Source organism: Equus przewalskii, chromosome X (assembly GCF_037783145.1).
Source record: "Equus przewalskii isolate Varuska chromosome X, EquPr2, whole genome shotgun sequence".
NCBI lineage: Eukaryota > Metazoa > Chordata > Mammalia > Perissodactyla > Equidae > Equus > Equus przewalskii.
Window position 1 is genome coordinate 17,238,019 of NC_091863.1, and position 25,758 is coordinate 17,263,776.

Genomic DNA, 25,758 nt, shown 5'->3' on the forward strand with positions numbered 1-25,758 from the left:
TGACAACTTTGCAAAATAAACTTCATTTTGATTTTAGATATTATCATTCTTGACGTTTCAAATTAGCAAAATTTCTTTTCTTTTAAAATGGAATTTATGGAAGGATTGATTCCTCATAGAGGGTTTTGGAGTTTCGTGCTGTTTGTTTCGGTTCTGGATCAGTCAGAGATTGCCAGAGGGAAGAGAGCATATTTTAATTTTCTTCATGCAGGTAGAATGACTCACCTGCTGCAGTGGTCTGTGTTTGGGTTATCTGTTGCTGCGTAACAAACCACCCAAAACCTGGTGGCTTAAAACAGCAAGTATTTCATTATGTCTAATGACTCTGTGGGTTGGCTGGGGCTCGGGTGGGTGGCTCGTCTGCTGGTCTCACCTTGAGTCTCTGGGCAGTTGCAGTCAGATGGTGGCTATGCCTGGACATCTGAGGTGGCTTCTTCACTTGTGTCTGCCACCTCAGTGTTCTTCACGTGGCCTCTTTCTCCGCAGGGTACTGTGGTACTCTTACAGGGGGGCTAAGGGTTCCAAGAGGAAGGAAGCAGAAGCTGCTGGTCGTCTTAAGGCCTGGGCTCAGAAGTCCCAGAATGTTTCTTGTGGTACATTCTCTTGACCAAAGCCAGGGACAAGGCCAGTCCGTATTCAGGGGCAGGAGAAAGACTTCATCTCTTGACGTGAGGTGTGTGCAGTGCGAGCACAGGGGGAGGGGAGGTATTGTTGGCAGCCATCTTTGGAAACTACCTACCTATAATCTGTACCCTTCGCCTCTCTCATCTGTTTTCAGTTTTTCATTGTTTACATTTGAGGATTTTGAACTATCTTTACCCGCTCTCTTTAACACCTGACCACTGAGTGTCATTAAATTTTTTTCCTACTTTTCTGTTTAGTTGGTGAGATTGTTTCCTATTATTGACTGATTTTTTTTTCTGCTTAGTTCAAGACCAGTATATACATTTACTCATAGAACTATTTGAGTGGACCTAATTATTGCTGAACTGTGTTGGGGAAAAGACTCAGCCTCAGGCTGGGGGACCTTCCTGCATAGGTGTAAGAAATTCCTACTAGGTTTTAGGGCCCAGAACTAGACTAGGTTGTAAGGGACCCAACCCCATCCTAGTGGACAAATCATTTTTTTCCAGTTTTACATTTGAATTCCCTAGTAAATAAACTTAAGTTTCAGTATAGGCACCCCTGACACTGACTTTCTGTACTTTATAGCCAAAGACTCTCAGCGTTGGGAAGGGCCCTGCTTCACTCTGTGTCCTTGCTGACCTAAGGGAAAGGGGACAGATCTGCCACCTTTGTATATTCCAGTGTTCCCAGCACTGAAGTCACTGTGCAGGCTGACGAGAACCTTCTCCAGGGGTCTGTAAGGATTAAACTAATGAGCCAAATGGACCTGTCCCAGAGCAGAGCAGAGTCAAGGACGGCACTGAGGTGGTGTTCTTTAGGGTCGCAGAACATAGCCTTTGCTTAATTCTGATGTTAAGTTGTAAAACAAATTTACAAGTTTATGTAATAATTTGGCTTATTCTTCCAGCCTTTTGAAAATGAAAGTTAGGGTTTGGCAGAATAGCTTATATAGATCTGTAGTAAGTCATGTTCTAGTGAGGTCCTGTGAGTTGTCCAAAGTAATTTCTGATTTCTATTGAAAATTACTCACAGAAAAGGAGCTCATTGGAGAGAGCATTTTTGAAATGAGAAAACTTGACAGGGTAGAAAAGGAGAAAGTCTCTTCTCCCTCCTTTTCTCTACCCTCTTCCCAAACCCTCCCTAAGCATTGGTTGCTTATTTGAGTGTCCTCTATCAGCATCTAATGAGAGCAAGAGCTATGTGGCATGCCACATGGCCTTGTGAGGAGGAGTTGGCACCTCCTGCAAACTTTCAAGCCTGGAGTTACCTCAGACCCAGGTCATTAGTATTTAAAAAAAACCCAAAAGCAAAACCAAAAAACTCCTCAGATGTTTCCAATAAGCAGCCAAGTTTGAGAAGCAGAGCCCTATTAGAATAGTGCTGTTCAAACTTGAATGTGCATGCCAGTCTCCCAGAGACCTTGTTACAATGCAGATTCTTAGTAAGTTTGGATTGGAGCCTGAGATTCTGTGTTTCAACCAAGCTCCCAGGTGAGGCTGATGCCCCTGGACCACACTTTGAATAGTGAGAGTGTAGAGCAGGAATTGGCAAACTTTTCATGTAAACAACCAGATAGTAAATATTTTGGGCTTTGCAGGCCATGTAGTCTCTGCTGTAGTGACTCAAATCTACTGTTGTAGCATGGATGCAGCCATAGACAATATGTGAACTAATGGGCATGACTGTGTGTCAATAAAACTTTATTTACAAAAACAGTCAGCAGCTGGAATTTGACCTGCAGGCCATGGCTTGCTGACCTGGTCTAGAGCATTCCTAATCTCAAGTTTTTGACCAACACCTTTTTGCTCTTCTCTCTTGTTGGGCTGAATCTTGAGTAAGAATGAAGTGGTTTTGTAAGAGGTTACTCGATGGCTTTGTTGAATGATGAATAATTGATGATGACATTTAGGCTGCTGTTTACAAACAGCCCACGTTGTCCCTTGGCTGTGGCTCATTGCTTTGCCTTGAGTATGGATGGCATTTCTGATTTCCTTCCCTAGACTACCTTTTCAGAGGTAGAGCAAAACAGAGCTGGGATTTGTTCAAAAATGTGGCCCATGGGCATCCCAGAATAAATAACCAGGTCTGAACTATGGAGGCAGCAGGTGGCTTTGGGTTGCATTTCCTTTATCTGTCTTCCAGGACTCACCTCTGGAGTTTAGTCTGAAGGGATGGAGGCCGGTATTCTGGCTATCTGAGAGATAGAAAGCATCAGAGCACTTGGATCCATGCAATTCACATTGACATGTGTGATACCCATAGGTATGGATATTATGGCAGCAGAAAGTTATATGTTGCTGATAATATATTCTGACAGCAGATATTGCAGGATCAAGCTGTCAGTTTTGGGGGATCCAAATTCAGAACCAAGGACTCATTTCTCAGAAGGCTCGTGTTTTACCTCATGGGCTTCTGGGGTAAGGTACAAGGTTTTTGGTCTGCTGCTTATGGTATGTTCCTGCATTTCTAAACCCAAAGCCAGTCAAAGTTGAGTTTCAGGAAAGTTTTGAGTTTAACTGATTCAAAACCGAAACTGGCTCTCATTTGTCTTTGTGATGGTGCAAAGGTCCCTAAGGGAAAGATGTTATTCCTCTTTGGAAATGGGAGGATGAGGGCCAGAAATCCTTGGGCCAGGGATGCTCACGATAGTGTCCATTTCTCGGGGTAGTTTTTGGCAGTGAATCTCGATGAGATCAACAACCTTCTCTCCCTGGGGTCCCATTCCCTGGAACCTCTCTTCTGGTGAAATCTCATTTACCTCCTTACCTTGACTAGTCTGAACAATAGATGTTCTGATATTTCCAGACTGGAAATACTTTCTTGTCTTTTGTTTTCAGTTTTGACCTCCCCTCTTAGCTAAGTCTTGGTCTGCCAGGGGCTCTCCGTCAAAGTTTAGTCCCACTTGTGTCCAGAACCAAAAGCTCAATGGTATGGTTTTTAGGGAGGGACAGAGAACTTCTTAGAAGTATACTTAAACTCTATCTGGATGTGTCTTGCTATTCTTACAGCTGAAAATGTTTTTTGTCTTGGCATGTTGAATATGGTTACTGATGCAGAGGTGGTCTATACATTACACATTATTCAGTTCATTTGGATGTATAAAAATGAATAATGTTTATATAATAGAATATTATTTTTCATCCCTCAAAAGACAGTGTATGTTTGGAAAACATGTGGGCTTTTTGAAGTCAGGTTAAGGCTAAATTAATCCAGGTTAAGAAGCTGGTTTTGGCCCTTATTGCCTGTAGGACTTGGGGAGAGTTATTTTCCCTTTCTGAGTCTCAGCTCCTTCAGCTGTGAATTGGGGATGGTCTGTACCCACCTGGTGGAGTTAAGGTAAAATTTAGATCTGATGAGGAAGTGAAGCACTTAGCCCAGTACCTGGCCCATAGGAGGGGTTCAGTGAAGAGCATTACTTTTGTTATTATTAAAAATGTTATTTCTATTGTTACTAATTCTGTTTATCTCTGAGATGTCCTCTTTGAAGATGACCTTTTCATAAGGTCCTTCTGTTCACGTCCCATCCCATGCTCTCCATTCTTCTAGTGGGCTTTTTTTTCTTGGCATCCCATTATCCATATGTGACCAACTGTGGACTCCTTGAGGACAGGAGTGCAATTTATTAAACTGTGTATCTCAACTCCTGCTACACACAACAACATGGATTGAATTTCACAGATGTACTGTTGAGTGAAAGAAGCCAGACACCAACAAGTACACACTTTTTTTGAAGTTCAAGAACAGGCAAAGCTAATCTCTGGAGCCTAGAGGTCAGAATAGTGGTTATCTTGGGGGTGGAGGGGTTATTGACTGGCAAGGCACCCAGGGGAGCCTTCTGGGTGCTATAAATGTTTTTAAATCTTATCTCAGAGTTACTAACACAGGCATGTGTGTGTGCATTTAAAAGTATCTTTGATTTGTACACTTAATATTTGTTTACTTTGTGTATGTTATAACTCAATAAAAATTTGAAAAGATGCTTTCCAGTCTGCAGTGCTTATTTGGCAATTAGAAGTCATTCAGGGCTGGCCCGGTGGTGCAGTGGTTAAGTGCGCACATTCTGCTTCTCGGCGCCCTGGGTTTCACCGGTTTGGATCCCAGGTGCGGACATGGCACCGCTTGGCACGCCATGCTGTGGTAGGCGTCCCACATATAAAGTAGAGGAAGATGGGCATGGATGTTAGCTCAGGCCCAGGCTTCCTCAGCAAAAAGGAGGAGGACTGGCAGTAGTTAGCTCAGGGCTAATCTTCCTCAAAAAAAACCCAGTCATTCAATATAAGGCAGACTGTTGAATGGATGTTATGATGAAAAAAGTGGAGAGTCTTTTTTTAAAAGATTTTTTCATTTTATTTTTTTATTACAGTGACATTGGTTTATAATATATAAATTTCAAGTGTACATCATTATATTTTATTTCTGTGTAGATTACACCGTAGTCACCACCCAAAGACTAATTACAGTCATCACCACACACATGTGCCTATCTCCCCTTTCACCCTCCTCCCTACCCCCTTCCTCTCCTGTAACCACCAATCCAATCTCTGTCTCTGTGTGTGTGTTTGTTGTTGTTTTTATCTTCTACTTATGAGTGAGATCATACGGTATTTGACTTTCTCCTTCTGACTTATTTCGCTTAGCATAATAGTGTCAAGACCCATCTGTGTTGTCACAAATGGTCAGATTTCATCATTTTTTATGGCTGAGTGGTATTTCATTGAGTATGTATACCACATGTTCTTTATCCATTTGTCCCTTGTTGGGCACCTAGGTTGCTTCTAAGTCTTGGCTATTGTGAATAATGCTGCAGTGAACTAGGGGTGCATGTATCTGTACGCATTCGTGTTTTCATGTTCTTTGTGTAAATACACAGCAGTGGAATAGCTGGATCTTAAGGTAGTTCTATTCTTAATTTTTTGAGGAATCTCCATACTATTTTCCATAGTGGCTGCACCAGTTTGCACTCCTACCAGCAGTGTATGAGGGTTCCCTTCTCTCCACATCCTCTCCATCACTCGTTATTTCCTGTCTTGTTAATTATAGCCATTCTGACAGGCATGAGATGATATCTCATTGTAGTTTTGATGTACGTTTCCCTAATAATTAGTAGTATTGAACACCTTTTCATGTGCCTGTTGGCCATCTGTATATCTTCTTTGGAGAAATGTCTATTCAGGTCTTTTGCCCATTTTGTAATTGGGTTGTTAGCTTTTTTTTGGTGAGATGTGTGAGTTCTTTATATTTTTTAGATATTCTCCCCTTATCAGATATATCGTTTGCAAATATCTTCTCCCAGCTGTTAGGCTTTTTGTTTTGTCGATGGTTTCCTTTGCTGTGCAGAAGCTTTTTGGTTTGATGTAGTCCCATTTGTTTATTTTTTCTATTTCTCTTGCCCTGGTCAGACATGGTACTTGAAAATATGTTGCTAAGACCCATGTCAAAGAGCGTACTGTTTTCTTCTAGAAGTTTCATGGTTTCAGGTCTTACATGCAAGTTTTTAATCCATTTTGAGCTAATTTTTGTGTATGGTGTAAGATAGTGGTTGACTTTCATTCTTTTGCATGTGGCTGTCCAATTTTCCCAACACCATTTATTGAAGAGACTTTCCTTTCTCCATTGTATGTTCTTGGCTATCTTGTCCAAAATTAGCTGTCCATAAATGTGTGGGTTTATTTCTGGGCTCTTGATTCTGTTCTGTTGATCAGTGTGTCTGTTTCTTTGCCAGTACCATGCTATTTTGGTTACTATAGCTTTGTAGTATATTTTGAAACGAGGGAGTGTGATACCTCCAGCTTTGTTCTTTTTTCTCAGGATCTCTTTGGTTATTTAGGGTCTTTTGTTATTCCATATACATTTTAGGATTCTTTGTTTTATTTCTGTGAAAAATGTTCTTGAAACTTTGACAGGGATTGCATTGAATCTGTAGATTGCTTTAGAAAGTATGGACATTTTAACTACGTTAATTCTTCCAATCTAAGAGCACAGAATATCTTTACATTTCTTTGTGTGTTCTGTTTCTTTGAAGAATGTTTTATAGTTTTCAGTGTACAGGTCTTTCAACCCTTGGTTGAGTTTATTCCTAGGTATTTTATTTTATTTTTTTGCAATTGTAAATGGGATTGTGTTCTTAATTTCTCTTTCTGCTACTTTGTTTTTAGTGTATAAAAATGCAAATCATTTTTGTATGTTGATTTTGTATCCTGCAACTTTACTGTATTCATTTATTATTTCCAAAAGTTTTTTGGTGGATTCTTTAGGGTTTTTTACATATAAAATCATGTCATCTGCAAATAGTGACAGTTTCACTTCTTACTTTCCAATTTGAATCCCTCTTATTTCTTTTTCTTGCCTGATTGCTCTGGCTGGGACTTTTCAATACTGTATTAGATAAGAGTGGTGAAAGTGGGCATCCTTGTCTGGTTCCTGTTCTTAGAGGGATACCTTTAGTTTTTCTCCATTGAGAATGATATTAACTGTGGGTTTGTCATATATGGTCTTTATTATGTTGAGGTACTTTCCTTCTATACCCATTTTATTTAGAGTTTTTATCCTAAATGCATACTGTATCTTGTCAAATGCTTTCTCTGCCTCTATTGAGATGATCATGTGATTTTCATTCTTCATTTTATTAATGCGGTGTATCATATTGATTGATTTGCAGATATTGAACCATCCCTGCATCCCTGGAGTAAATTCCACTTGATCATGGTGTATGATCTTTTTAATATATTATCGTATTCGATTTGCTGGTATTTTGTTGAGGATTTTTGCATCAATGTTCATCATTAATATTGGCCTGCAATTTTCTTTTTTTTCTGTTATCCTTGTCTGGTTTTGGTGTCATGGTAATGTTGGCTTTGTAGAATGAGTTAGGAAGCCTCCACTCCTCTTCAATTTTTTGGAAAAGTTTGAGGATGGGTAAGTCATCTTTGAATGTTTGGTAGAACATTCAAAGGGAAACCGTCTGGTCCTGGACTCTTATTTATTGGGAGGTTTTGGATTACTGTTTTGATCTCCTTACTGGCGATTGGTCTATTCAAATTCTTTATTTCTTCTTGATTCAGTTTTGGAAGGTTGTATGATTTTAAGAATTTATCTGTTTCTTCTAGATTATGCAATTTGTTGGCATACAGCTTTTTTGTAGTATTCTTTTATAATCTTTTGTATTTCTGAGATGTCCATTGTAATTTCTCCTCTTTGTTTTCTAATTTTATTTATTTGAGCCTTGCCTCTTTTTTCCTTGATGAGTGTAGCTAAAAGTTTGCCACTTTTGTTTATCTTTTCAAAGAACCAGCTCTTAGTTTCATTGATTTTTTCCTATTGTTTTTTAGTCTCTATTTCATTTTTTTCTGCTCTGATTTTTATTTCCTTCCTTCTACTGATTTTGGCCTTTGTTTGTTCTTCTTTTCCAAGCTCCTTTAGGTGCACTGTTAGATTGTTTGAGATTTTTCTTCTTTATTGAAGTAGGCCTGAATTTCTGTTAACTTCTCTCTTAGAACTGCTTTTGCTGCATCCTGTAAATTTTGACATGTTGTATTTTCATTTTCATTTGTCTCCAGGTACTTTTTGATTTCTCCTTTGATTTCTTCATTAACCCAGTCGTTGTTCAGTAGCATTTTGTTTAATCTCCACATATTTGTGGCTTTTCCAGTTTTCTTCCTGTAGTTGATTTCTAGTTCATACTGTTGTGGTCAGAAAAGATGCTTGCTATTATTTCGATCTTCTTAAATTTATCGTGACTTGCTTTGTGGCCTAATATGTGACCTATCCTGGAAAATGTGCCTTGTATATTTGAAAAGAATGTGTAGTTTCCTTGTTGATCTTCTGTTTGGATGATCTGTCTGTTGGTGTAAGTGGAGTATTAAAGTTCCCTACTATTAGTGTATTGCTGTCTGTTTCTCCTTTTGTGTGTTAATAATTGCTTTATATCTTTAGTTGCTCCTGTATTGAGTGCATAGATATTTACAAGTGTTATATCCTCTTGTTGGATTATTCCCTTTATTATTATGTAGTGCCCTTCTTTGTCTCTTCCTACAGTTTTTGTTTTAAAGTCTATTTTGCCTGTTATAAGTATTGCTACCCCAGCTTTCTTTTCATTGCCATTTGCATGGAATATCTTTTTCCGTTCTTTCACTTTCAGTTTGTGAGTGTCTTTAGGTCAGAAGTGTATCTCTTGTATGCAGCATACATATGGCTCTTGTTTTTTTTTTTTAAGATTTTATTTTTTCCTTTTTCTCCCCAAAGCCCCCCGGTACATAGTTGTATATTCTTCATTGTGGGTCCTTCTAGTTGTGGCATGTGGGACGCTGCCTCAGCGTGGTTTGATGAGCAGTGCCATGTCCGCGCCCAGGATTCGAACCAACGAAACACTGGGCCGCCTGCAGTGGAGCGCGCGAACTTAACCACTTGGCCACAGGGCCGGCCCCATGGCTCTTGTTTTTTTTTATCTAGTCAGCCACCCTGTGCCTTTTTATTGGAACATTTAGTCCATTGACATTTAAAGTAGCTATTAAAAAGAATGTACTTATTGCTATTTTGTTACTTTTTCCTGGATATTTTAGTAGTTCTCTGTTCCTTTCTTCTTTTGTTCTCTTCCCTTGTGGTTTGATGCCTTCCTTAAGTATTATATTTGGGATCCTTTCTCTCAATTTTTTGTGTATTTTTTTATAGGTTTCTGGTTTGTGATTACCACGAAGTTCATATATAATAACCTTTGTATATAGCAATCTATATTCAGTTGATGGTTTCTTTAGTTTGACTTCTCTCTAAAAGCTCTACTCTTTTACTCCCTTCCTCTGACATTTTATATTTTTGATGTCATATCTAACCTGTTTCTTTGTGCATGTGTATCCGTTACTCTCTTACCATGGAAATAGATAATTTTAGTACATTTGTCATTTCACCTTCACATTAGCTTCATAGGTGGTTGATCTGCTACCTTCACAGTATTTTTGCCTTTATCAGTGATTTCATTGATTTTTTTCTTGATAATTTTCTTATTCCTATTTGTTGTCGTCTCTTTTCCACTTAAATGAGTCCCTATAGCATTTCTTGTAAGGCTGGTTTCTTGGTAATAAACTCCTTTAGTTTTTCCTTGTCTGGGAAACTCTTTATCTCTCCTTCAATTCTGAATGATAACCTTGCTGGGTAGAGTATTCTTGGCTGTAGCTTTTTTCCTTTCAGCACTTTAAACATATCGTGCCACTCCCTTCTAACCTGTAAGGTTTCTGCTGAGAAGTCAGCTGATAGCCTTATGTGATTTCCTTTGTATGTAACTTGTTGCCTTTCTCTTGCAGCTTGTAGGATTTTCTCTTTATCTTTAATTCTTGAAATTTTAGTTATTATGTGTCTTGGTGTGGGCCTGTTTGGGTTTATCTTGTTTGGTTCTCTTCTGTGCTTCCTGTACCTGAATGTCTGTTTCCTTCCTTAGCTTAGGAAAGTTTTCAGCTATTATTTCTTCAAATAGATTCTCTGCCCCTTTGTGTCTCTCTTCTCCTTCTGGGACTCCTATAATACAGATGTTAGTGCACTTGATGTTGTCCCAGAGTTCCCTTAGAATGTCCTTGTTCTTTTTTCTTTTATATGTTCAGCTTGGGTGATTCCTTCTAGTCTTTGGTCCAGCTTGCTGATCCATTCTTCTGTATCATCTACTCTGTTTTGGAGTCCCACTAGTGAAGTTTTCATTTCTTGTACTGTATTTTTCAATTCTGATTGGTTCTCTTTTATATTTTCCAGTTCTTTGTTGAAGTTCTCACTGAGTTCATCCATTCTTCTCCCAAGATCAGTGAGCATCCTTATGACTCTTAGTTTGTACTCTTTTGTCACATAGATTGTTTATCTCTGTTTCATTTAGTTCTTTTTCTAGGGTTTTGTCCTGTTCTCCTACTTGGAACATATTCCTTTGTCTCCTCATTTTGCCTATTTCTCTGTGCTTATATCTATGTATTAGGTAGGTCAGCTACTACTCCTGATCTTGTAGAGGTGGGCTTATGTAAGAGATGCCTTTTGAAGCCCAGAAGTGTGCTTCCCTCTTGTCATCAGTTCCAAATGTTACAGGAATGTCCCTGTGTGGGCTATGTGTGTCCTTCTGCACGTTGTTCTTGCTGCAGGTTCCTGGGGAGGCTAGGCTGTCCCCCTGGCCAGCTGGTTGTAATGCACAGCTGCCTGTGGCTGCTGTGGACCCTTCAGTGCACAGTTGGCTGCAAGGTCTAATAGCACATTCCTGTTGCAGTTTTTCTGTTAAGTGAGTAGGTCCCCTAGCATGGCTGGTTGCTAGGCTCAGGGGCTTACAATTGCTGTAAGCCTCTAGCTTGAAAGGCTGTTGTCAGCTGTCTCAGGATTGCAGCTGAGTGGGGCTGGCCTCAGGCATGGGAGCACCCAATGGTTTCAAGCTTTGGAAGGTGGGGCCGACCCCCTATGTGGCTGTTTGAGAAGCATAAGTCTGCTGCAGCTGACAAGCCCCACTGCCTACAGGGCCAAACACCCCATCTGCACAGTCCTGCCCTGTGCCTGCGCCCCAACTCACTGAAGCAGACTCAGTCACTCCACTACAATAGCCCCACCCACTCCACCAATGCAGGCCCCCTCCTCGCATATGCCCTGCCCCGCAGAGGTGGACCTACTCACTCAGATGCAGAGGTTACAGGCACCCCACCTATGCAGGCGCACAAGATGCCTGAGGGCTTGCTGTTGGGTGAGGCCAGTCCCTGGGGTGGGCTGCCGGCCCTGGCTGAGCTGGATTAAATTTGTGCTCTAGTGAGTGGAGCAGACCCTGGGCTAACAGGCCAGGGGAACAACTCTAATGGCATCTGCCAGGGTCTGTGTCAGCATGCCTGCACTAGGTTACAATAATGGCTGCTGCCAATGTCTTAGTCCCTGGAGAGGTCTCACCTCTCACCAAGATGCACCCAGAGCCTATCAGGTGAGTCTCTTTTCGCCAAAGGACTGTACACCTTTCTTTTTGGTGATTTTAGGTTGCTTTCTGAAACAGCTGAATTTGTGCATGGGCCCTTTAAAAGCAGGCTTTTTCCCCTTATGTCTGATAGCTTTTCTGGGTATATTCCACACTGTTGTTAATAGCCAGCAAAGCCAGATATTATGACCCTCATCTCAGTTGTGCTGAGTCCAAAAGCTGCTTATTATGGTAACGCTCCCCTGCTTGGGTTCCCTACTCCTCCAGGGAAGGCTTTGTATGTTAGGATTGCTCCCAGCTGGCCGTGAAGCACCATGGCTCGAAGGTGACTTTTTTCTCTCCAGAAAGGAATTTTTGCCTCCTCCACCTCAGCACCATCCCTTGTTGCGGGGGTTCTTTTGATCCAATTTTCAGTTCCCTCTCAGGGGTAATTGTTCCAAGAGTAGTTGTAAATTTGTTGTGTCCATAGGAGGAGGTGAGTTCAGAGTCCACCTATGCTGCCGTCTTGACACTATCTCCCAAAGTAGAGAGTCTTAATCACCATGTGACTTAATCACCAAGGCCATATTTTAAGGAGGTTGTAATATACATTTTGAAAAATACAGTAGATGTAATTCATAATTAGAGTTCACACTGTTGTTCATATCATCACTTGAATCTTCACCTGGCTGTTTCAGAAAATATAGTAAATGGGGATGGCAGGACTTGTTATTTGGGACCATTTGTGCAGGTGACATGTCAGGGAACGAAGGAGAGCGGGTGATGCAGTCCCATCAGCTTGGTGGCAAACATTTTTAAATTGAGTCTCTATTACCTCTACCTCCCTTCTTTCCCTCCCTCCCCTTGTCCTTTTATCAATTCTACTTTGAAATGAAATCTGCAACTCTCATAGATGCTACTGACACTTGTGTGGCAATTCTACCAGATGGTATTTGAATCTCGAGTGTTCTGTGAAAAATGAAAAGTCCAAACACATGCATAAATAAATGAAGGTTGAATTAATCTTTATAATTAAATGGAATATTACCCTACTATGACTGATTTTAGCTTTCAAACCGGATTGCATGCTAATTTTTCAGTGAACTGTAATTGTATTAACATGGCTTTTTAGATGCCTCAAAGTACTTAAAAATAGATTTTGCCAAGTTACTGAGAGAAAAGTTATTAGAACTTTTAATCTCAACATCTCTGAGATCTTGGGGGTATATTTGTATCATGACTTATAGTTGCAAAACATTTTCTAATTGTTGATTAATTCTTTGCTCCTATCATCCTAGGATTTAGGTGGCATTGGCCAGAAATTAGGTTGAACTGTCAGTGCCTGAGGCACATTCAAAAATTGGTGAGAGAGAAGATCATGGTGTCTTTCTCCATAGAGTGCTCCTAATGACATAATAGTGGTGACTATTAGTGAAATGCCTAAGGGATGTTGAAGGAGTAGATGAGTCCTTTTCTTATGAATGGATAATAAAGTGTCAGGGGTTCTCTGAAGTGGGTCCAGAAGCCTTCGCAAGAACCACAATCTAGAGCAGAGAGTGTCTCAAACTTTAACATGCGTGAAAATCCCCTACAGCAATGGTTTTTAACCCAGGGGGATATTGTATCCCCAGGGGACATTTGGCAAGGTCTGGAGACATTTTTGGTCAGAACTGGGAAGGTGAGGGGACGAGTTACTGGCATCTAGTGGGTAGAGGCCAGAGATACTCCTAAACATTCCACTATGCAGAGGACAGACCCCTACAAATAAGAATAGTTTGGCCCAAATGTCAGTAGTGCTGAGGTTGAGAAACCCTGCTTTATGGTAAGGTTTTTTTTATAATGCAGATCCCTAGGTTGCAACTCAGAGACGTTATGACTTAGTAGGTCTGAGGTGAGTCCACCAATGTGCATTTTTAGCAATCTCCCAAGTGATGCCGATGCTGCTGGTCCAAGAACAAAGGTTTGAGAAGCCCTGAACTAGAGGACTCCAATGTCAAAGGAACAAGCAACATGTATGGACATTGACCCTATATAGCATCCTCCTCTTTTAGAAAAACGATATGACAATTCATATTTGCCTAATTTAATAATTCAGCAGTTATTTCATTTGGTCTCTCCCCCACATTGTGAGGGAGATAGTTCAGAAGATTTTTGGGCTAGTAAAGAATTGTTCATGTCAGAGGTAAACCTTAATGGAAAGAATGACAAAATTCCCACTCAGTTGAGCTGTTGATGAGAGAATGGGATATGTTTATTTAAGTTAATCTCCAACTTGCCTCCTGTTTAATTAAGTAATTTAACAATTGAAGGAGAATTAAGTAGCTGATTAAATTTATCTGAGAAATGTTAGGTGTTAGGGACTAGATGTTACACGTGCATTTCTAAGCTCTTTGAATCTTGACATTCGAAAATGACTTTTAATAATTTAGATGCATTTTTTTCCTTTTCCCCAAAAAGTGCATTGATTTTTTCATGATATTAATTCCCATTTCCAGTTGATATCTGTATGCTGGCTGTGTTTTAAAATTCAAGTTTTAGCCTCAACAAAACATGAAGCATTATTACAAATTTAATCACATGTTTATATCTTGATGAGACTGTCCAGAAAGGTTAACTTTTGTCCCTTATTTTTCCCTTGGCATCTTTACTGCTAGTTTTGAGAAACTTGAGAACCTCTTATGTAGAAGAGGTGTTGGCAAACTTTTTCCCCAAAGAGCCAAATAGTAAATATTTTAGGCTTTGTGTGCCCTATGGTCTCTGTTGCAGCTCCTCAACCCTGTGGCTGTAGCATGAAAGTGGCCATAGACAATACATAAACAAATGAGCATGGCTGTTGTTGGAGAGGAAAAGTTTTTCCTCTATCCTTTTAGGTTCAGTGTTTGGAGGCCTGTGAATTAAACTGACAAAAGACAGATTAACAAGAGAAAAGACAAAGTTTATTCCCTTAAGTAGGTGAGAGCTCACAGAAAATGTAGCTCAAGGAAGCATTGAGAATTTGGGTCTTACATATCATCTTAGCAAGCTGAAGGAATTAGGATTTCAAGGGACAATAAATGGTGAGAAATGATTGAGAAATATTTGGGGGAAACTAATGAAAGGTAAGGTTTGTTTTAATAAGGTCTGTTCATGCAATTTTTCATCCTGGCGCTGACTTCTCATTCCTGGTGATAGGAGTCATTCTTTCCCCCTGGTGTGGGAAGCCTCTCTGGAGGGGAATTTGTGACAGTGGAATTTTTTTGGAAGGCTCTGCTTTTAGGCAGATAATGGGAGTGCAGAGGAAGTCTCTTCCTGCACCTGCTGGTTCTCAAATGCCTTCAGCTCAAAGTAATTCTTATGCCACAGTGGAATATTCTGGATTCCTTCACTGTGTTCCACTAAAGCTTTATTTACAAAGACAGGTGGTGGGCTGGTTTTGGCTTATGGGCTGTAGTTTGCTGACCCCTGTTGTAGAGACCTGTGTGTGGTACAGAGAAAAATATTTACTTTGGACTATATAAAAGCCTAACTTTAATATAGGATTGTTCCAGCTCTTGGGCTTTTAGCATCTTGGCTATGTCTGGATAAATGGATTTAGCTAATTGAGGCTTAGGATATTCATTTGAGCAGGTCTAGCAGCTGTTGTTCTATTTGCAAAAACTTTGTGAGCAGTTTACTACAGGTAATTGAAAGTAATAAAAAGACATTGATTTTTAAAAAAATTATATGATCTGCCCACTCTCCTATTCAGTTTTAAAGGGAATACGTGAGAGTTGCCTCTATTTTTAAGGTAATGTTGCCCCTACCCTTGGGGATGTGTTGTTTTATGGATTAATCATAGGATGGTTTTGGGTTCTTAACTCTATTGCTACTCCTTGCTCCGTCTAATTACTAAGAAAATCCAAAGGTTGGTTCCTTTCTTTAACTCTGTTGGGTGCAGTGCTCACCCCAGTCAGAGGACCATCACAAAGACGCCAGGAGATGTTTAGTGCTATTATGGCTAAAGTATAATTTACCTATGCCTGAGTAGTTTCCTTTTTCAAACTGGGAAAACTGCCCACCTCCAAGATACAAGGAGTTTGTATTTTCAGCAGAGAGGATGGATGGATGGAGCTCGTTTATAATTTGGAATATTTGGAACATTCCTAGAATGTTGTCCATGTAGGAGAGAAATGCGGATTGTCTGCTATCCTGGAACATTACTCAGGGTGAAGGATAGAAGACTTGAAATCTGAGCATTCCTGTCTTCCAGCTCTTTAAAATCAGAACTGTGACTTGCAATTACAAAACCTGCTGATTCATGAGGGTGCTTATCTATCCTCAGCACCAGTAAGATGCCTAAGCCTTGAACAACACCCAGAAGCAATTTCCAGAATTAAAGTTTTTGAAGACTCCTAATAAATCAGTGCCATTCTTATCGAGAAGATAAAATTTGATTTGTCAGATAACTGCCTTGTTACTATTTGTGGGATGGAGATAGCCCCAAAGGATATTAAAGCCTGTTCCCCAGGCTAATTTTCATCAATACCATTAGCTCTGCTTAGGATAGTATCTTCAGCGAAGACATCTACACTGGTCAATCATTTGTTTGGCATTATGGAAACTGCCATTGTTTTTGAAGGATAGTGTAATTCATGTACAGTCTCCTGAACTTCCGGATGCTTAATGCTCAGAATTTTGATTGATGTTTAGTAGTTATTAGAGAACTCATCAGAGAAAATGAGGCCTTGGCGTGGTTAAACCTGACTGAAGCTTTCAAAGCCATCGAAAGCTTAAGAAAGTTGCACTATAAATTGTAAAAGAGCAGTTGATCATCAGTTGTTTCCTTTTTTCTTATGTTGGTTAAATGAATAAAAGAGAAAAAATATGCTAAGAGACTTAACTACATAGAGGAAACACAACAGTTTAATTAAGTGATTAAAGCAATTCCTTTGATGTAATACATGCAAGACATTTGAGAATTTACCTTATTCTCTTAAATAGCCAAGTCAGTGGGGATTAAAACAAATGAGCTTTCCATCTTGCTTTCTACTGATCAGCTTAAGACTAAGTGGCTTTGAAAATTCAGGAGTAAAGCAGTCAACTAATCTTTAAATCAGTTTGGTCATCTATGTAAAAATTATATGCTGCTTTAGAGCTCACAACCGAATAAAGCAGAATTGTGTTTGGTTCTGTTCTTCCCCAAAGCACTATCAAGTTGTAGGGTACCTTGTGCAAAATTCTTGGAAGGGAGGGGTGACTTGAGAGTTTAAATCATGTTGTGTCTTAAGTTTTCAGTGTTCCTTGTTTTTCTGAGTTCATTTGTAATAGCTATTCTCTGTCTCTCTCAAAGTAATAATCTTTACTTTATGAACTCTATGTTATCTCCACAGAAATTAATTGTGATTTTTAAAGTTCTAGCCCTAGGACTTTAGGGCAAGCAATAAACTCCCAAGCAATTAAGATTTTTTGCATGTGCATGTTAGTAATAGCAAAGAGCAAAACAAAAACAAATAAAAGTAGCTAAGCCATGCATGCACATGTACCCCCCCGCCCCCCCCCACACTGTTCAGCATGGATCAATTTGACAAGCATTGTTAAGCACTTACTGCATACTAGGTGGTGACATTAATTGAGGCAACTCAATGAACAATCTACCCTCATTGAATTGTCTGTGTCAGCCCAGCAAACTTTGGCTCTCGGGCCATATTTGGCATGCTGTCTTTTTTTGTATGGCCCACAAGTTCAGAATGGGTTTTACATTTTTAAATGGTTTAAAGAAATCAAAAGAAGAAGAATATCATGATATATAAAACTTATATGAGATTCAGATTTTAGTGTCTAAATAAAGTTTTATTGGAACATAGCCAAGGCCATTCATTTATGTATCATCTACAGCTGCTTTCACAGGTATAACAGTAGAGGTGAGCAGTTGCGGTAGACCACATGGCCTGCAAAACCAAAAATATTTGCTATATGGTCCTTTGCAGAAAAAGTTTGCTCGCCCCTGATGTAGGTAATCTAACTTTTTCTTTCCCGATTCCTTTATTATCCAAATACTTCTTTAAACTCTCTATTTCGCTGTATTGGTGTTAGAAGTAAATTTATCCACATTTTTCAGATGAAGAAACTGGGGAAGAGAGAGGCTTAGAAGATTAAGGTACTGCTGATACTTTGTAGTCACAATAATGGCAAGTTGTCATAGAAAATTTTTCCTCAGTTTCTTTGTAAAAATACAGTAAGGCCATGGATCATTTATATATTTTTATGCTTCTTTAGCCCCGAGGAGAGTCCTGAGCCTAGAATGTATTCTCAATAAGTATTTGTTGATTGAGTGGAATAGCTTATATTAAAAAAAGTTCTGGTTGTCAAGAATCACTTCCAATGGATTTTAAACATTGCTCTATTTTCTAGAAAATTCCCTAGTTTCTCACAAAGTCTCTCTTTTTTCTTCTTTTTTTTTTTCCTGTGGTAAGATGGAAATGTGCCTGATGTGAACAGCACTGAATGATGTTCTTGGTCATATGTTAGACTATAACCTTTCACATTTTCTGATACTATTGTTGACATTGATCACAGTGGGTTTACCAACTAAAATACTCATTATATGATTCAGTATTTATTGAGCATTGATCACTTGCTGTGTGCCTGCTACTGTGTTCTTTGTGGGGAACACAATGGTGATTATGTGGAATAGGCCGTTGACTTAATTTGAGTAGTATCAGAAAGAAGGTTCTCTCAACTACAAAAACCTTCCTTAAAATTGTATTTATCCCTTTGGTTAATGAACTACTCTTTTAAATACCGATATTTCTCCAGAGCTAATACGTTAGATTGCTGTTAGTCACTCATATTTTGTTAGAAATTAGTTTAAGGCCCCAGTGGATTAGCTGCCTTGAGGGAATAACGGTTTTGATAGATGGAGGAAGGAAGGGGGAGATGACTTTGGAGCGCAGTGTATTGCTTAGGAAAGGCCACTTTGGGTATGATTGGAGAACAAGTGGTATAAACACCCAGGGACTGGTGGGTTTTGGTAGGAATGGATACAGGAAAGAGAAAAGAGGGGAAGGTGAAAACCAAAATGGCGACCTTTTTCTTTGATCTTTCCTAGAATTAGCTTTCATAATTTTTCTCATGTCTGTTTTCTGAGGTGTGCAAATAGTGGCCTTCAAAAGAATCCTCAGACGTTTTGGGGGGATGTGAATAGCCTGGGTTCTCCTGGCTCTTTCTTAGAGTCTGGCTTTGTTCAGGAAATCTTCCATCATGCTCCAAGGATATCGTGGGTACATCTGTCTCCCCATTGATCACAGAGTTGCTTTGACAGCTTTTCTCTCTCGCCACTTTGTGTGGCCTCATGAAATTGGACCTATGACTAAAGAAAGTGAGATTATTTCACAGGGGAGTTCAAGTATTTGGTTAAGGATATAATCTTGCCTGGGCACCCCTGAAAGACCCTCCAAACAGGCACACAACAGTTATTCCAAATTCTTGGAAGAAGTAATTTTTCTCCTTTCTCTATGTAGTCTATAATCAACATTTATTTGTCATGTACTCTGTACCAAGGCATAAAAAAGTGCTTTACATGCAATGTCATCCTGATCCTTGCAGACAACCCTATGAAGTAGGCACTATTTTTTCTCTAACTACATCTGATGAAAAGGAGAGTGTGTTCGGATTACATTCGGCTACAGCTAATGGAAAAGATGACATGCCTCAGACAGATAAGGGGTTTATTTTCCTCATGCCGTGGATGGGAAAGGGAGGCAGTTCAGGCCTGGTATTGTGGGCTCCAGATGCCATCAACTCTTCATTCCAGCATCTTTAGCATGTAGATTTCTTCCTCATGTTTGTTGCCGTGTGGTTACAAGATGGCTGCTCTACCTCTGGTGTTGCATCAGCATTACAGGAAAGAAGAACGGGAGAGGCTAAAGCAGTGGTTCTCACTCGGGAGCAATTCTGTTCCTGGAGGACATTTGGCAATATCTGGAGACATTTTTGGTTGTCACAACTTGGGGAGGGGGTGTTGCTACTGGCATCTAGTATGTAGAAGCCAAAGATGCTGCTAAACATCCTGCAGTCTACAGGACAGCTCCCACGATAAGAATTATCTGACCCCAAACGTCAGCAGTGTTAAGGTTAAGAAACCCTGCACTAAAGGCAGAAAGAACATGCCAGCTGAGTCTGCCCTCTTTTAACATGAATTGCTAGAAATGAAAAAAGGACTTTATCATATGTAGTTGGCCAGGATCTCTTCCCATAGCCGACTCTAGCTGCAAAGGAAGCTGGGTGATGCAGCTCTTTTTTTTGGGATCATTGTCACCCTGAGCAGAATTGGGGTCTGATAGTAAGGGAAGGAAAGGAGAATGGATATTAGGTAGACAATAGGCAGTATTTGCTTCGGAAAAGTTAAGTACTTTGCCCAAGGTCACAGAGGTATCAAGCCAGTGGCTTGAGCTTCCTTCATTGAAGGAGGAGGTCCAGCTGTCATGTGCAGCCCCTTTCCAGAGGTTTGTGTGGATAAGAGATGGGGATGCATGCACTGGTTACAGAAAACTCTGGAGTTTTTGGTCAGCCACAAGCAACCTAGGAAATATTTCTTGCAGGACGTAATATGCAACATGTTATCTGTTTATACCACTGTTCTCTCAGTGTTTGCAGTAGGACTTACCTTTCCTTCTTGTCCAGGTAACCCATGGGGTAACTGATTTAAGGCCTCCCTCACTAGTACTTTGCCCTTCTTCAAGCCATCAGACTGTTGGTGCTTCATTTCTCCCATTCTGGAAAAGTTAAAAAGTGATGTGATCACTATTTGCCTTACAGGGTTTATCAGTTAGAGTTCATTCAAGAAAACAAATGCCCTTCTAAGTGTATCAAGCAGGAGGATGTTTAATATGGGGAATTGGAAGTTTATGCAACCATTGGGAGAGCTGGGGAGTGAAGGGCAGAGTATGCCAGTGATCTCTGCTGCCCACATGTGGAAGGGGTCTTCTCAGGAGAATTCCTGGAAGCTGCTGGTAAAGCCCTATATCTGCTGTCTGCAGATGCCCCTGTGCCTGCCCATAGTTACCAATGGCGAATGAATAAATGATGTCTCCTTCTCTTCTAACTTTTGAATCTCCTATGAGTGCTCCTCATCATCAGAGTCTAACCTGGAGCCATGCCCTATGGGATTTTGGGAGATGTAATTCTGAAGCTTCTCAGGGAAGAATGTAGAATGGAGTGGGGTGGAATGATGTGGAATTGACAACAGACTGTCTGGCAGAAGGAGCATTTGAGTTTAAATAGAAGCATACACACACAGCATGTTTTGGGAAGAAGAGCACTTTATTCAGATGTTGGCAATGTTGCTACTAGTATTATTACCTTATTCTATGTGTCCTTGGGAGGTGAATAGGGATTCTTTGTGTATCTGTTCTGGCTCTCTTCAAGTCATGGTGTTGCTAAATAAATAATAAGAAAGGATTCAGTGACCTGTATATATAGTACAGAAGATAATATATTCTGTGAAGCTCCACAAGTGCAGTGGGGGTCCCAGAGCGTGAGGTTTGAAAAACAATGCATAATTCACCAGCATGCTCCAGGAAAACTCAGTGTTCAGAAAACAGTTGTGGATGACTCAGCTTGTATATTTCTTTATTTTTTGGAAACTATCTGGAGCTCTTTATTTGCTATAGTTATGCATATGACTTGTGGTGAGCTGATAAAACACAGTGAGGAATTAAATACAATGAGGGGATTAATAGAACAATCTTGGAACAAGGTGACCTATAGACATATGACCTGTTGTTTGGTGTTGAGGGGAGAGTTGTAACCTCTGGTTATCTGCTACCTGGGTCACATCAGGCTTTCAGTGTAATTCATGGGATTTTGAAGGCAGAATTTGATCTGTGCTATATTTGAGTCTCTGGAACAGCAAAACCCATTATGACTGTGTCCTATGGCACTTGTAAAATCCTCTCTGAGTCTGGGGTTTCAGGTTTCTGCTGATATTCAATATTTGAATTATCTCAAGGAAGATAAGGAAAATGTACTATCTTACTCTATTTCTTGAGTGGGGAAAATTGAAAGGGACTAAAGGAAAAAACTCGTTACCAAGAGCAGTGTGCAAAGGTCACGGGTTTTGCTTTGCTGGAATAAAACCAATGTGTTTGGGGTTGCCTGGTGTCTTACTTTGGGTCTTCTAGAGGCAAAGCTGAAGATAAGGATTTGTGAGCAAGCGATTTATGATTTATTCAGCAAGTGCTCTCGAGAGAAACCAGCAAGGGAATGGAGGATGCTGCACAGGGAAGGGTGAGAGATAGGTACTGGTGCAGTGTCGGGGAAGTCTGGGCCAGCCTGATCCTGTGGGAACTCTGGAGTACAAATCATACCTCACAGTGTGTCCTGAATTGAGGCAAAAGAGCTGTGCTTTCCTGATCCTGCTACAGTCAGTCACTGGCTGAGGGCTGCTGGAGGTCGGGAGTGGGGTGGGGATGGGGGCCGAAGGCAGATAACCCGCACAGGAAGTTTTGAGTTCAGGCAAGGTGCTCTAGTGCCCTAGGAGGCCTTCAGAGAGTCTCAGGTGTTGGGTATTAGAAAATAGAAAGAACCTTGATGCTGGGGAGGGTTGTACAGAAGTGATCAGAGGGGTTCCAGGGGATCTGGGCAGGGCCCCAACAATGCACTTACTCTTTGAATAAACTACTCTTTTGTTTTTGTGAAACTCAGAATCTGGGGAGAGGGGAGAGACAGATTTTCACGTGGAATTGTAAAGTTTCTCTAGAGCAAGGGTTGGCAAACTTTTTCTATAAAGGGCCAGGTAGTACATATTTGAGGCTTTGTGGACCACAGGGTTTCTATAACAACTATTCAACTCCACCGTTGTAGCGCAAAAGCAGCCATAGATTACATGTAAATGGTGAGCACGACTGTGTTCCAATAAAACTTTATAAAAACTAATGAGGGGGGAGACGCTAGATTTGGCTCAAGGGCCATAGTTTGCCAGTCCCTGCTGTGGAGGCTCCTTCTGCGTACCTAAGGTGATTTTTTCCTTTATCCATTCCCTATATGCTGCAAAATGCAGGGAATAATTAGTATTTCTATCAAAAGGATGGTTATGATGCATCTTAAATTAGTCTGGACCCCCTACCTCCAATTCTTCTGGCATCCTGGCCATCGCTTACAATGTTGCACGGATAATCTTGGTGAAGGGTGACTCATCTCATGTTACTCCTGCTAAAAATATTTAGTTCTCTCTTATCTATAAAATAAAATAATAGACTCTTTAGCATGGCATTTAGGAATCCCTGTGATCTGGCCTAAGCTGGTTTTCCTGCATTGTTTTCTGCTCTTGTGCTTTCTAGTCCAGCTACGGCAAGCTACTCACCCTCTCTCCAAAACGCCCTTTGTTTCCATCTTCCTGTCTTTGCCCTTGCTGTTTACTTGCCTGAAATGTCCTTCCTCTCAGCTCTGCATTTTGAAATCCCAACCATTCTTTAAGACTCAGTTTGGTCACCTTCTCCATTAAGCATTTTCCCCGTGAGGAAATAGTCACTGCTCGGAACTTTGATAACAATATGGTCTGTTTCTATTAAAACCTTTATCTTGTACTATATGGTTATTTGCTACATTCACTATATTTTTAGTATACTGAGGGCAGGGACTAACTTATTTATTTTTTTTGCCCTTCACAGTGGGTGGCATATAGCAGATAGTCACTAAATGGAGTTTTCAGATGAAGGTTGCATTCCTACATCCTGTGATTAATAATGATTTAAGTGCTGAAATTCTGACATCATTTTTCTTTTTCCTTTTCATAGGCAAGAGCTGTTTTGGCAAAAGTTGGCTATCCTGAGTTTATAATGAATGATACTCATGTTAATGAAGACCTCAAGGCAGTAAGTGCTAAATTTACTGTATTTTTTTACTGGCAAGTTTTACTGGCCTTGTGCCTGTCAACTAACCCAAGTCCAAGCAATTAAACCTGGTGGTGCCAGAAAGCACCAACTTGTGATTCATTCCTTGGCTAGACGTGAGCCTCAGTATGCCAGCCGTATCACAAGAGTTAGAAGATTCAAACTACAGGAAGAGTCAGAAAGAATGCATAGCTGAGTTGGTTTCCATAAAGCAAATGGACTTGGACTCGGTCTAGTTTGATCATAAAGGAAAGAATTAAGCAAATTGAGTCTTTTATAATTAGTGGGCATGTTCTAATGATGAATGCATGATGTTTGTTGTTAAACAGTCTTTATGTGCTTCATTCATATTAAATGAGTAGTAATAAATCTGCCTGCTGGGAGTTAACTTCATTAAACTTTGAGTGTTTTGGCAAATTAAGTGCATATACATTTGACTCTATAATTTATTGTGAGTTGGACTGTATATTTGCAGTAAGTTACTGATGGAGGAACAGTTATATTTCTTTTTTATTCCAATATTTTGGGACATGTATTTTCCAGTAGATATATTCATTATAGGCCTTTCTAATCACAACTGCTGTTATTTCCTTTCCTACAAATAGTTCTGATAAGGAACTTTTCTTCCTCACAAAAACCCCTGTTTTTACCATTCACTAGATTTTCTTGAAAAAGTAGTTTTTTGGAGTTCTTTAAATAACTATGGTTCTGAGGTGTAGCTCTTTCTTGAAATTGTGGCTTCAGAAGTTGCATATCTGAAAGCAATCCTAGCTTTGTAGATGAATATCAAATTTTTACAAGATTATTCAAAAGTGAGAGAAAGCTTTAATTAGAAAGTTTCTCCATTAGACTCCAAGATAAGGCCTTCCAAAGTATTGATCCAGTTGCTATGGAGGAAAATAATTATGCTTCGCTGTATCCTAAAGCTCAGACGGCCTATCTTACTATACATTGTTTTGCTACTGAAAAATCTCACTATTATTATGATAATTAAAAATACTAATACACTTGACGCATTCATGTATATTATCTTTTAAGCCCCACAGTGATCCTGTGAAATAGATACTGTTTATCTCCATTTTGCAGAAAAGGACATAGAGACTCAAAGAAGTTAAGTGATTTCCTCAGTGCCACGCAGAGTGTCAGAGCCAGGACTGAAATCTGGACCCAAGAACCTCTGCCTATAGTCGGAGAAAGGGTTCTGCAGGGTCCTTGTCAGACAGCTGCACTGGACAAACAGGGAAGTGGGTTTGAAGAATTGGGGGGAGCTGCTTTCCCAGAGCTGGTTGGGAAAGGAGAAGAGAAGAGGGGAGGTCATATTCTTAAGTGGTTAAGAGCACAGGCTTTGGAGTGATTCTGCCTCTTCCATTTACTAGTTTGAGCCTGTGCAGTTTACTTAATTCCATTTAGCTTCCCTTTGGTTATCCAGGTATGGAGATAATAATAACCAAGGCTTAGTATTGTTGAGGAGATTAAATGAGATTATATAAATGTAAAAGTACCTAGCATAATATGTGGTGCATAAGTAGGTTCCCTATAAATGGTAGCTATTACTTTATGGATCAGTATGAGAACTGTTGCTGCTAAGAAGAGCATCACCAAGGCAGACAGTACCTTAGAGGGAGAGCCTGGATAATTGCATGTGATTGACAAATATTCCATGTCAAGGATACAGATGAGAAGGTTGGAGTGGCAGTTCGGTGTAGTAGTTATGAAAATGGACCCTGGAATCAAAGTGCCTGGAGTTAAATCCCCAATCTGCCGTCTACTAGCCATGTGACTTAGGGTGGGTTATGTAACCTCTCTGTGCCTCAGTTTCCTCATATCAAAATGGAGATACTAATAATCCCTCCCTTGTAGGGCTGCTGTGAGGATCAGATAAGTTAACATATTTCAAGTTTTTAGAACTGACCCTGGCACACAGTAAGCATAGTGTAAGTGTTAGTTACAACATCTTCAATTTGCACTTATGATAGTAGATTATTTTGGTTTGGAAAAGTCATTATGAATGAACTCATGCAGTATCCAGGTGTCTTAAATTGATTTAAAAGACGATACAGAGGGAACAGTCTGAAGCGTTAATCACATAAGATAGCATTCAAGACTCACAATATTTATTTGATCAAGTTTTGTTAACAGTCTGCTGCTGTCTAAAGCGAGTGCCCAAAATTTGAGGATTCACTGAATGCAGTATCTTTTGTGAAAAGAAATCAGATGCCAAACAGGATGCAGTGTTGGGTATGTTTTCTCGTTTCTCCAGGGTCTGAACTGAAGCTGTTAGACACCAAGATCTTTAAGCATTTTTGTGAAGAAATGGCTTTCATCTGACTCATTGCCAAAGTAGACACAATTACACTTAAGAATTTCTAACAGTTTAAAAAACAGATGGTGCAA

General features: G+C 40.0%; 1 protein-coding gene across 3 annotated transcripts in view; it reads left to right on the forward strand.

The window, feature by feature from the left end:
• PHEX (phosphate regulating endopeptidase X-linked) overlaps window positions 1–25,758 on the forward strand; it is a 195,154-nt gene that overhangs the window by 107,814 nt on the left and 61,582 nt on the right. For all 3 annotated transcript variants that reach the window (XM_070603463.1, XM_070603465.1, XM_070603464.1), the window contains one exon: window positions 23,269–23,346. In XM_070603463.1, the coding sequence (XP_070459564.1) occupies window positions 23,269–23,346 (78 nt within the window). The remainder of the gene's footprint in view (window positions 1–23,268; window positions 23,347–25,758) is intronic.